We start from the raw sequence: 13,088 nt of genomic DNA, 5'->3' as shown, positions 1-13,088 counted from the left end.
GACGTACCGGTAGATGAACGCAAACACTCTCCTCCAGGATCTTTTCATCATTTCTGCACTCTTAATGTAGTTGTAGGTGTTTTCAGGGAACCTCCTAGGGGAGATGCTCCAGTTAATAAGTTCCAGTAAAACCTGAGTGTCAGGAAGTTGGATTTCAATGTAAAAGTTCTTTTGATAATTCCATGTACTTTTATGAACATCCCTTTCAAAATAACATGAGATACATATAATAATCATAAAGGTCCAACAACGTGAAGATATGCAAAGAACAAGCTCGAATGAGCTAAGATCCTCGTCTTCTTAATGATGACGTCATAAAAACGAATATGACATCATTAATGTTATGACTCTTCACCCAGCTGAGTGATGACAGATTCGAATGAGGGTTCCCGAATGATCCGATTTATTTCAGAAGATGACACTACGCATGCGGAATGTGGCCCAAAAGCCCTTCGGTCAGGTGCCCCCAGACGACATTGAGATTATGCTTCAAAACCATCATATATATAGTCACACAAAAGCAGAACTGGGTGTGGACTAAGAGTGTGTGCTAAGGGATAAAGAAATAAAGAAATAAATGCAGCAGTGGGCTTCTTTCGCCCCTCGCTCGGGGCCCTTGGGGAAGTTGAATCGGTCAATCCTCAGATTCGCAACCCAACAGTTCATCTTGCAAACTAATAACTTTCTAAACTTCCTACACCGACACATGTTGATAGCAAAGGCGAAACCCTTGTGATATGACTAAGAACAGGAATGTGTGGGATGTCAGCATACAATGAAGGAACTGATGCAATGACATGCTGTTGTTCAGCTGCAGATAAAACAGGAAGAGTGATAAAGGCTTTCCAAACACATAGTTCAGACAACATGAAACATTTAAAGCAACATTTTTAAGGCATGGTTCGAATCCTGACAGCTGATTCATATACAACTATTGACTATTGATTAGATATTCAACTATGGCTCAAATGTGACCACCTGGCATATCATCATTCCTCTCAGTCCCTCCTTGGTCATATTTGACCATACCCAGCCATACCTGATACCCACCAGCCGAGTGGACCCCTATTTGGTTCCTGTTGCAGCTTCCCCTAAGCCCCCACACCTGCCAAACGGGATTTGCAAATGCCGTGGATGGCCATCAACATTCCCCAAATGAGAAGTCCCCAACTGCCGGTGGTTCAGGTTAGCTTCTGTTGATTTTTGTCTTGCCCACTGCCACACGTCTCCCATTAAGTTGTCGTATACAAATTTTATGTTAAGTCCACGCAATATTAAAGGCACTACAAGTCTACATAATATTAAAGGCACAACAAGTCTACATAATATTAAAGGCAAAACAAGTCTATATAATATTAAAGGCAATACAAGTTTACACAATATTAACAGAAACATTATTATTTAGGCAATTCTTCAGAAGCAAGTTGCAGTGGGAACACTCAAGGCATGGGTGTAAGCACGTCCAACACAGGAGTCGCATATTGCGCTGGAAGATAAAAGCAACACGCACTCTCTCCTGTGTTAGTCATCTGCTTTAACAAAGAGGAATGGTTGGAGACCTCGGCCCTGGATTCCCATTTCGAGGCCCTGGGCGTCTTCCTCCCCATTATTGGCCGGACCATCTTCCTTCAAGAGTTCGCTGTTAATTATAATAATGGCTTGGGTAAGGGGTGAAACGGCGCAGCATTTTTTTAGACAAATGGTAATGAGACGTTTGATCAGAAATACTCCAAAAATGATTGCCACGACAATTTGGAGTGCTGCCCCTACCAGGCGCAGTAACCAGTCTCTCCCAGTCATGAAATATAGATATCCACCCTGCGTAACCCTCCTTGCGTTCCACTCGATCGCTAGTGAGACCTTCAAGCCTTATCGGTGAAAACACCTAAAAGTGAAATGTGTTCTTCTCCGGGAGGTTACGGTATTTTCGCAAGATTTCACAACTATACTCCAAAAGGGTTCCTTTAGGGGCCCATGGAACTCGGGTAATTAGAGATGCGTGTTGACCCCCTATATGAATCCTATTTGTGCAAAGTGCCCCCACTGGGTTTTGTCTTGCGTTTTATTCTGCCAAGCCACTTCTGTCTTTTCTGCATTTTCTGACACCCCCCCCCCCCAAACAGGTTTTGTCATAGCATAAGACCATCTAATCGCTTTTATTTCCTTGTTTCGTTCTCTCAAATCGTAAGTTCCCTCGGCTTGGACGCAAGATAGTTCTATGAGCTGCTGTGGCTGGATGGTTGTCAGCCCTCTGGAAATGAGTGGTGCGGTCTCGCCAGGTTCCTTTGAAAACATCTTTACCTTATCTAGTTCTTGGTTGTATGTTTTCCCCAACCTTGCGTATTCACCCGCTTCCATTCTTTCTCCAGCCGCTTCCCTCCTATGTCGCTGTGGGGTTGGTACTGGTTCATTTCCGTGTCCCCCTTTGCCACGGAGGTGTATACGGTTTCTTCGGCTTGAGTGTGTTAGTGTGTTGCCTAGTGATAGGTCCCCCCCCACAAAGGAGTAGTGTCAGTACCAGGAGTTGCATGTTGTGTCGTCAAAGGTTATGTCACTGTCTCCGTTGCTACAAGGTTTACAGCATGCCACTGCACTGAACACTGAAGTCAACTGCAACATAATGACAAGTATTTGTGGGAAAGATTATTTTTAAATAGTACCTCCGTACGAGGCTCCCACCATGACTAGAGCTTGCAGGACTGGAAGTTGCTCTGGATGCGTGGTGAGTGGATGTGAAGGCCGAAGACCTTACTGTACACTACTGTAGATTTTGATCAGGCAAGTGTACCTTCCATCCATCTCCTTGTCTAACGGCTTGTAAAGTGTTCTGGTGTTCGTTGCCCCCATCATGTGGTTCTGGGGCGCATCTCTATCTGGTCACCATTCTTCCTGACTTCCCTGCACTATGTCCGTTACTAACTGCCATTGAGACGTGTGGTGTTAGTCCTTCTCTGTGCTTCATTAGTTCGCGCTCTCTGGCGGCTTGTTTCACCTCCACTGCCGCTCCTTCCTTCCCGATCCATAAGTTGGTTTTCATCAGAGTGCGTTTGACGGTGTAATATCTATGCGCTTTGGCCACGTATTCATAATCCTGCCCTGTTTCATCGTAGTAGACAGTGAGTACAGTGCAAAGCCAATTCCACTCCTTTCAAATCGTTGTCGTTGCTAAAGCAACCATTCCTCTTACCTTTAATTCCGCTTATGCTTCCGAAATCCAATGAATTTATCCTGACAGATAGAGGCTCATATAAAGACAACAGACATGCTTTTCTGTCCGCTTCCATACAAACAGCTCGACCCCGACAGGCAGAGAATTGAAACGCTCCCTCGTCAAGGCCCGCGATCGCTGCGTGTTCAAACAGCATGAGCTCCGCCCGTAATTTTTCCCCAAAACACCGCTATCCTGATAAGCGCGTCGCCTACCAAACGTCCTTGTACTTGGATGTCTGACATATAAACAAGGACAAATGTGTCCAAGAGCCACGTCCTAAAGGTTTTGTCTTCACCAGAAGAATAATAATAAGAAGAAGAAGAACAACGCGGAGCTCTCTTAGAGCCGGCGTTCGCTACGTGAGACGCGGCCAAAAAGATAAACCCACTTTAAATAAAATCCGTTCCTTGTTCAAAGCATTTAAATCCCCCTATCCATCCATCCAAAATCCCTTGGTTCCGCGCCTCGGTCCCGCATCTCTCCCGCGTCCATTTTTTTATCTTGCCAAAACGAAGTTTTTGCAAGATCTGTTACTTGGTAAGTTTTTTTTGTTTGTTTGTTTGTCTGTAATCATTGGATTTTTCACCTTTATATCACTTTGTAGAGCACAATTCTCATCGGAAACTCTTGTGGGTACACATATCGTAGTATTATTACAATACCCTTCAGCACACATAAAGGTCAAGGTCACTTTGCGGTAAATCATGGAGGTCGACGAAACCCTTATTTTTTTAGTAATTTTAATCGAATGATCTCCAAACTTTATGGGAATGTAGTATATGTTCTGGCGCTCAGCTCATTAATTTTTGGTGGCGATTGGCCTTGACCTTCATGGTTAGCGCCTGAGGTCAAACATATTTGACCCCAAGGTCAAATTTTCCAGTTTTAGGAACCATATCGTGTAGTACCTCAAATTGAACACCTCGATGAGTGCTTTCTAGATATGTCAAGCTTGAGACATTATGACATCATTTGGTGACGTTATGAGGCAAACGCATATTTTTCATGGTTACTCTGTAGAACGATCTTCATCGGAATCTCTCGTAGGCAGATATTCCTCAAAGAGTCTCTCCTGGTGGATAGGAGCTCTGTTCACCTCAGTGTGACCTTAAAGAAGTCACACGTGGTCACCTTTTGGCAAGATACGGGTCACCCTGCGGGTGACATTGGTTTATTTTTTTTTCTCTTTTCCTCTTCCGGTCACGAAGCCCAATCAACAACAATAACAACTGGAACAAACATATTACAGCCTTGTTTCAAAGTATTGTCGCTTCTATGTACCGATAGCGCGTGCACTCGCTCCGAAACACAAAATCGAGCGATGCTTTGAAACGTCAACGTTAATGTCCTTATTAATTAATTTTACAACAAAGCTATCTCTTTAAAATCTAGTTTGTCCACCATTTTAAAGATCAGCCGTCTCGAGAAATTCTCGTACATTGCTCCGACAAGCAGGCACATTCAACGCAGGGTGTTATTTTGCGCTTTCAAGCTTCACAAAACGCGCTGGGCCCATGCGTGATTACGTCATCACGCACTCACATGAGCATTGCGTCTTATCAGCGCGTTTGTTTTTACGATCAAAATCACGTAACAAATATTTGACGACATCTCAAATACGTTCGTTTTTAATCGGAATTTTACAAAATCCTATAAAGGGCGTCCCCAAACCTTGTAAAATGTACTAATTCATCTCGTAAACCCTCACGATAAGCTGTCCTTAGACAGGACAATTTTGTGGTTTTGTCGCGCCTGTTAAATCCTACGGCACGTCACGTTTCTCGCAAAACCCCATAAAATATCGATTTTTTCCCAGATTTACGAAAATCAAGTATAAAACATGCTTAATGACCACCAACAATGAAACAGAATTGAAACTGACGTTAAAACGAACCCGTAACGTCGATCAGCCTTACGAAACATGCAAGGTGGAAACAGAACTGAATTTGAATTTAAAATCAAAATGATACTCCGAGGAAACCATCCATTTATCACGTATCACGTACAGTGTTCAAAGCCAAAACAGCATACAGAGTTTATCGAACAATGAGAAAACCCGAGCCTTGGTCCATTTGACTCCCACAGCTTAACCACAGCACGAGTACTGTTGGGAATTCTCACACATAATCTCCAAACTGTCTGCTGAAGTGGTTTTAATTATTCAATTCCCTTGCGAGTTCACACACACACACACACACACACACACACACACACACACACACACACACACACACACACACACACACACACACACACACACACACACACACACACACACACATCGGTAAAAACACTCTCAATGACATTTGCCCATCACTATGAATTAACAACACGTGCAGAATCGGTCATCATCGTCCTTCCTCCGGATTTGTGTGCGCAATTCACCTCGTCCAAAGTCTTCACATTTACGATGACGACCAATCATTATCTCCACACAAACATACAAGTTGTTCCATACATACAGGTACCAGGTTGGAACGCTCAACTAACGTCTAACACAAAACTCAACCTTCCCCACCACATTATATTCACAAATACATGCAAACATATAACTCTACAAACAGCCCTTCTCCTGGCTCATTAACCTTGTGTTTTTTTTCCCCCGTTGGTTCAAGATTCCCTCTGAGTCTAATCGCTTACGTCCTGTCTCAGTTTGTGACTCCGTTCGCCACGCTGCAAACGCTCTCCAGTGTTTTCCACTTTCACCGATAACTTTAAGTGTTGTTCCTTTGGGTAACTCCATGTTCTTTGCAGAGTGATTCCCCATCTTATGTTCTTAACTTGTCAACCGCCTAAAGCTTTAGTCTTGTCTCCTTTTATCACGGGATCAAAATCCCCCTTTCTTGCATACCGCCTGATAGCTTTCTTTCCTCCCTTTAATGTGCAGGATCAAAGCCCTGCTCTACTCAATCGCCTTTAGCCTTCTCTCTTATGGACGGGCCTTGAACCCTCCCCTTTATGGTACAGGATTCCAACCTGTTCCCTTGTTTCTACAGGACTCGAACCTGTTTTCCTACAGGACTCTAACCTGTTTTTATTACCACAGAATACTGGACTCGAACCTGCTTCCCCATATTTCAACTTGGATATCCTTATCCTCTACCTTTCCCGGTCCCAACATAAGGCCTGACAGCCCTCTTTGTGCCCTTCAAACAAACCGCATTCGAATCACCTCATATGTTTTACTGTTACAGGTCTTGATCCGAGCAGATCCTGGAGCTGTGTCCGGCGGGGCACTGCCCACCAAGTGTACAGTTTTCACCTAACTAGGGCTCCCTGTCATAGGTGCCCGATACGTGCAATTTCCACGTACCTTTAGCTGATCCCTCGTGATCACTGTACACCAAGTGGAGTCCCGCCATCCACACCGCCAGCATCAGTCTAATTCCATCTTCGTCGCCAAATGTAATGACTCTTCACCCAGCCGAGTGATGACAGAGTCGAATGAGGGTTCCCGAATGATACGATTTATTTCAGAAGATGGCACTACGCATGCGGAATGCGGCCCAAAGGCCCTTCAGTCAGGTGCCCCCGGACCACATTGAGATTATGCTTCAAAACCATCATATATATAGTCACACAAAAGCAGAACTGGGTGTGGACTAAAAGTGTGTGCTAAGGGATAAATAAATAAATGAATAAATAAATAAATAAATGCAGCAGTGAGCTTCTTTCCCCCTTCCCTCGGGGCCCTTGGGGAAGTTGAATCGGTCAATCCTCAGATTCGCAATCCAACAGTTCATCTTGCAAACTAATAACTTTCTAAACCTCCTACACCGACACATGTTGATAGCAAAGGCGAAACCTTTGTGATATGACTAAGAACAGGAATGTGTGGGATGTCAGCATACAATGAAGGAACACTGCAAGGACATGCTGTTGTTCAGCTGCAGATAAAACAGGAAGAGTGATAAAGGCTTTCCAAACACACAGTTAAGACAACATGAAACATTTAAAGCAACATTTTAAAGGCAACGTTCGAATCCTGACAGCTGATTAATATACAACTATTGACTATTGATTAGATATTCAACTATGGCTCAAATGTGACCACCTAGCATATCATCATTCCTCTCAATTGTGATGTATCAGGTTTGTGATAAATTATCTGTGCTAATGCCCGATTTGATTCCCGCAAACAAAATTCAAACAGCTTGCCTAGTTTCGGAGATAATGGTATCGGCGATTTTCATAAGCCGCGATATTATGACGTCAACTTTTTTTTCTAGGAAGAATTTCCAAAATCGGAGATGGTACTACCTGCGGGTGGGCTTTCTGCATATACATGGCAAGTTTCACGAAGATCCGATGAAAACTCTGGGTTGTGAAACAAAAAATGTCAAAAAATAGGAATGATGTCATAATTGATATGACGTCATAGTGATGTGTCATATGTATACCTGGTGTTGGCGCAGTGGTTAGGGCAACGGCTTGGGATCCAAAAGGTCCTGAGTTCAAGCCCCGTTGAGCCACTGAATTAATACACCAGGGGGTTGACTCAGTCTGTCATCCTTCCGAGGTCGGCGAAGCGAGTACCAGTGTACTGGGCCGGTGTATACCCTGGTTACAATAGGTGTACCATATCCCTGTGTCGTAAGAGGCGACCAGGGTTGCGTCAGGAAGGGCATCCGGCGTAAAACATGTGCCAAATCACGATGCGGATCATACAGATGATCCGCTGTGGCGACCCCAAACGGGAGCAGCCGAAAGAAGAAGAAGAAGAAGAAGTGATGTGTCATATGTGCGGTAATTAATCTCTGCTAATGCCCTGTTCGATTCTCGCAAACAGAATTCAAAAAGCTTGCCAAGTTTCGGAGAAAATTTTTTAGGCGATTTCCATTGGCGGAGAAATTTTGACGTCATTACTTTTTTTCGAGGAGGAATTTTCAAAATCGGAGATGGTTACTGTCTGCGCAGGGTATTTTTACATATATGGACCAAGTTTCAGGAAGTTTCGATGAAAACTGTAGGCTGTGAAACAATAAAGTCCACAAGAACAACAACGTGAGTAAGAATTAGAGATTCTACACGAGGATCTGAAAACAGACAACAAACGAGAGGGGGAGCACTCGGTAGAGTGCAAAACCTCCGCCACCAATACTGCTGGGTCACTTAAGTGAACCTGATATCCTATTCATTGTAGGTCAAAATGGATCGGACTCCACTGAACCACGATTGAATAAACTAAACTAGATCGACGCGCATGTAAAAATTCCAAAAAAATAAAATCGAAATTTTTTTTGAAAAAAAAAAAAGGTGCAAAATTTCTGGGTTTTTTTCTCTAACAAATTTTTTTTGGGGGGGGTTGGAAATCACTTAAATCATGTGGAAATGCAAAAAAAAATTCAAATATTTTTTTCAAAATGGCCGCCATAGCGGCCATATTGGACTTTGGACCAAGTCCAAAATCTAATGGCATGATCCCTGGACCATACCTAATTCCCCCACCAAGTTTCGTCGAAATCCGTCCAGGAGTTTTTCCGTAATATTGTTCACAAACAAACAAACAAACAAACAGACAGGGGTGAAAACAGTAACCTCCGTCCATCTTCGATGGCGGAGGTTAACAAAGTTAATGTAAAATGTGATGTAATGAAGATCAGATCATGAACCATGCTTTATACAGAGCGTCGGTGCTGCCGAAGTAGTTTACATGGCTCAGGTTACAATCATCGATTTGTCATCACTCTGACACAGGGAGTCAGGACAGGAATTTGGAATTTGGCCAAGGTGCCGGAGATAGTTCGCCAACTCTTCACGAAGTACACCGTGGGATCAATAATGTCCAAAAACTAATTCTGGAAGATGGGACGTCCAGTTCAACATCCATACAAGGCATTGCACACACACACACACACACACACACACACACACACACACACACACACACACACACACACACACACACACACACACACACACACACACACAAACCCGGCCTGTGAAACACCACCCTCACAAATGATAGCTCGGCTGAGATTCAAACCCAGACGAGACAGCTTTGAGGTGAGTCTGCACACCTGCAGACCATGTTGCCAGCCCATGAGATAAAGGTGTAAGCAATTAAAATAGTAGATTATTAAATATAAACTAAATGATCCATTAGTTAACATGATCAACCATCACAAGGTATTCCTGTTCAGTCTCCAGATCTCTCTCAAAATTGTTCATTCTGGGAAGTCTATTATTTCCCCTTTCACTCTTGTCCATCTCTGCTCTCTTAGTTTCTGGCTTGGCGATGATGTACTCAAACACAAAACATGGTTCATGTTGGAACCCTTCGAGAACCTTCATAATTCCTGAAATAAACTCGAACAACCTCTGCCACTGTCGGAATGTTGCAGAGAAATGTGTGAGTGAACTGTAAAACTACATTTGAATAATTTCTTTCACATTCCCAGAATTGTTTTCAGCTTAATCCAAACACTGTCATAAATATTTGATCTACAGTTTCATCATACCCTTCCCAATGTTTATTTATTTAACAAGGACGGGGTAAGAGAAATGTCAACGAGAAAAGTTCAAACTTCAGCACAAGGTCTTGTTCATGCTCATTGCCACTGACAGGCTTCGTTAAAATGTAGATTTTGTAAATTATGAAGTTTCCAAACCTGTTCAGGAGGTCGACCAGGTTTTCTGCTCGATTCAGGTCTGTCTCCGACGGAGGTTTTGTTGCGATCAAGAGGATAATATCACAACGTGTTATAATCTAAAGAGAACAAACAAGAGATCACTGACTATGAGCTGCACATGAAAGAGAAATGAAACACAAAGACGATTTTCTTGATACAGGTCCAGATTTAGACTCATTGAACCTCAATTCATTCAAAACAATGGAGAACGTTTCATTCAATTCATTCAAAAATTATTCAACAATTCATTCAAAAACAAGGATTGTGTGTTAACCTTTTGAACCCTGAGCTCCTTGGACTTCCTGTTCCCCTACCCTGGGATCCCTTCAGAAAAATAATTGAAAAGTTGAAATTTGTTTTATTTTTGTTTTCTGCGTTTAAAATTATTTTTTCTAGTCCTGTAATTACAATTAAATGATATTTTGAATCAAAGACTGTCTTGCTTTCTTTCTTCTTGAGTTTATCACCAATACTCCAGTTTTTGGTTCCCGGTGTGTACCCCGGTCAGAATAGCTACACCGTATCCCTGCGTGTCGTAAAAGGCGACTAAAAGGGTTGGCGTCAGGAAGGGCATCCGGCCATATAAACATCGCCTCAAAAAGGAAACCATGATGAGTACAACTGATGGGCAGGGTATAGCCCGAAGTACCCCGTGGGGGTCCTCACCCCCTCTCGTTAAAACTCAAGGTGGGGAACCCGATCGAAGCAAGGGAGGAAATTTTTCCATTTATGATGACCAATCGTCTGATGCCCCACGTGGAGATCGGTTTCTGAGGTTTGGTACATGGAATGTAGGGACAATGACAGGGAGATCTGGAGAAGTGATTGAAACATTGGTCAGAAGAAGAGTGGACATATGACAGTGTAGTGAGTGTGACTAGAGTGAGTGAAAGGTTGATGATGGTGAGAATTGTGATCGGAAATCTCTTGGTGAACGTCATCTCGGGATATGCCCCGCACGTCGGTCGAAGCGATGAAGAGAAGAACATGTTCTGGTGTGCGATGGAGAAGTTGATGGAAAATGTGAAAGATGAGGAAGTTGTTGTGGTTGGAGGAGACTTGAATGGACATGTGGGAAGGAGTACAGACGGTTTTGAGGGAGTCCATGGGGGTTATGGATATGGTGTGAGAAATAGAGAAGGTGAAAGGATCTTGGAGTTCGCTGATGGAGCTGATTTGTTGCTCTGTAATACTCAATTCCAGAAAGCGAATAATAAGCTTATTACATACACGTCAGGTGGGTTGACGACAACCATTGACTACCTGATGGTGCGTCAGCGAGATAGGGGAAACCTCCGGGACACAAAGGGGATCCCAGGGGAGGAGACTGTTTCGCAGCACCACCTGGTTGTCTGCGATATAAGGGTGAAAGGTGCGCGGAGAATTCGGCGGGTGAAGTACCAACCGAGGATGAAGGTGTGGAGATTGAAAGAGGCGACAGTGAAGGAAGCATTAAGAGAGAGGCTGAGTATGGTTGAAGATGATGTGGTTGAGCTTGAAAGTGGTTGGATGTCAATGAAAGCTAGTCTATTGGGAGCCGTTGGTGAGGTATGTGGATGGACAAAAGGACCACCGAGGCACTCGGAAACATGGTGGTGGGATGATGAAGTTGGAAAGACGATTGAAGAGAAGAGGAAGAAGTTCAAGGAATGGCAAAAGGCAAAGGATACGGTGGAAGAAGAGGCTGCACATGAAAGTTATAAGGAAGCCAAGAAGGCTGCAAAGAAAGAGGTTGCAAAGGCGCAGGAGGCCCACTGGAAAATGTTTGGAGAACGCTTGGATTCGGAGGAGGGTAAGAGAGCGGTATTCAGGATCGCAAAGCAGATAGCGAGAGAGAGATTTGATGTGACGGGGGTGAGTTGCTTGAAGGATGAAGTGGGACAAATTGTTGTGGATTCAGATGGAATTAAAGGAAGATGGAAGAGATATATGGAAAGGCTGTTGAATGTAGAAAATGAATGGGATAGAAACATCGAGAGTAACCCAGTTTTAGGACCAGCAGAGAAGATAACTGAGAAGGAAGTTGAGGAAGCTATAAGAGCAATGAAGAGTAGAAAAGCAGGAGGGCCGACGGGAGTTGTGGGAGATATGTTGAAGGCAGCGGGAAGTTGTGGTGTGAAGAGAATGACAGAGATCTGTAATCTGGTGGTGAAAGAAGGCCGCATTCCAGTGGATTGGGAACTGAGTACCCTCGTCCCTCTGTACAAGGGGAAAGGTGACCCTCTGGACTGTGGCTCCTATAAAGCAATAAAGTTATTGGAGCATGGAATGAAGGTATTGGAAAGGGTGTTGGAGAAGAGGATAAGGAAGAAGGTAAAGATTGACGAAATGCAGTTTGGATTTATGCCAGGAAGAGGAACGACAGATGCAGTTTTTTATTGTAAGGCAGTTGCAGGAGAAGTACATGGAGAAGAGGAAGAAGTTGTTTTTTGGGTTTGTTGATCTGGAGAAAGCATTTGATAGGGTCCCACGCGAAGTAATGGCATGGGCAATGAGGAAGTTAGGAGTGGAGGAATGGTTGATCAGAGTAGTGATGGCCATGTACGAGAGAGCACGCACAGCTGTAAGGACGAAGGATGGGAACAGTGGTGAGTTTGAGGTGAGGGTAGGAGTGCACCAGGGGTCGGTACTAAGTCCACTTCTATTTGTAGTTGTGATGGAGGTGCTGGCTCGTAGGGCAAAGGAGGGTTTACCATGGGAGCTGCTGTATGCAGATGATCTGGTGTTGATTGTAGAGAGTATGGATGGACTGAAGGAGAAGATGAACAAGTGGAAGGAATGTATGGAGGCAAAAGGTTTGAAGGTGAATATCGGAAAGACGAAGGTGATGGCAAGTGGTAAAGCATGTGGTGAGGTGGAAAGGACTGGGAAATGGCCATGTGCTGTGTGCAGGAAGGGTGTCGGAGTGAACTCCATTCAGTGTACAATGTGTGCTGAATGGGTTCATCGAAAATGTAGTGGGGTGAGAGGGTCATTAACCAGTGTGGCAGCTACATTCAAGTGTAAGTTGTGCATCGAGGGAGCAGCAGATGAAGGAATTGTTGAGTTGGATCTTGGAGATGGTGTGAATCTGGAAGGGGTGAAAACATTTTGCTATCTCGGAGACATGCTGAATGGAGAAGGTGGATCAGACTCTTCGACGGTTGCTAGAGTGAAATGTGCATGGAAGAAGTTTCAGGAACTGAGTGGCGTGCTGACAAAGAGGGGAGTGTCGTTGAAGCTGAAGGGAAAGGTGTATGCTTCAT

General features: G+C 43.9%; 2 protein-coding genes across 2 annotated transcripts in view; both read right to left on the bottom strand.

Moving 5' to 3' along the window:
* LOC147014942 (deoxyribonuclease gamma-like) overlaps positions 1-13,088 on the bottom strand; it is a 346,105-nt gene that overhangs the window by 91,902 nt on the left and 241,115 nt on the right. The gene's annotated exons all lie outside the window — the stretch shown is intronic.
* LOC147014949 (deoxyribonuclease gamma-like) overlaps positions 1-13,088 on the bottom strand; it is a 30,232-nt gene that overhangs the window by 12,821 nt on the left and 4,323 nt on the right. Inside the window, exons 2-3 of the mRNA XM_085849215.1 lie at positions 9,823-9,920; positions 8-94 (exon numbers count right to left, since the gene is read on the bottom strand). Of these exons, the coding sequence (XP_085705341.1) occupies positions 8-94; positions 9,823-9,920 (185 nt within the window). The remainder of the gene's footprint in view (positions 1-7; positions 95-9,822; positions 9,921-13,088) is intronic.

This window comes from Eptatretus burgeri, chromosome 12, assembly GCF_056783735.1.
Source record: "Eptatretus burgeri isolate ZD-2024b chromosome 12, Ebu_testis_v1, whole genome shotgun sequence".
NCBI lineage: Eukaryota > Metazoa > Chordata > Myxini > Myxiniformes > Myxinidae > Eptatretus > Eptatretus burgeri.
This window is presented reverse-complemented; position numbering and strand designations above follow the sequence as displayed.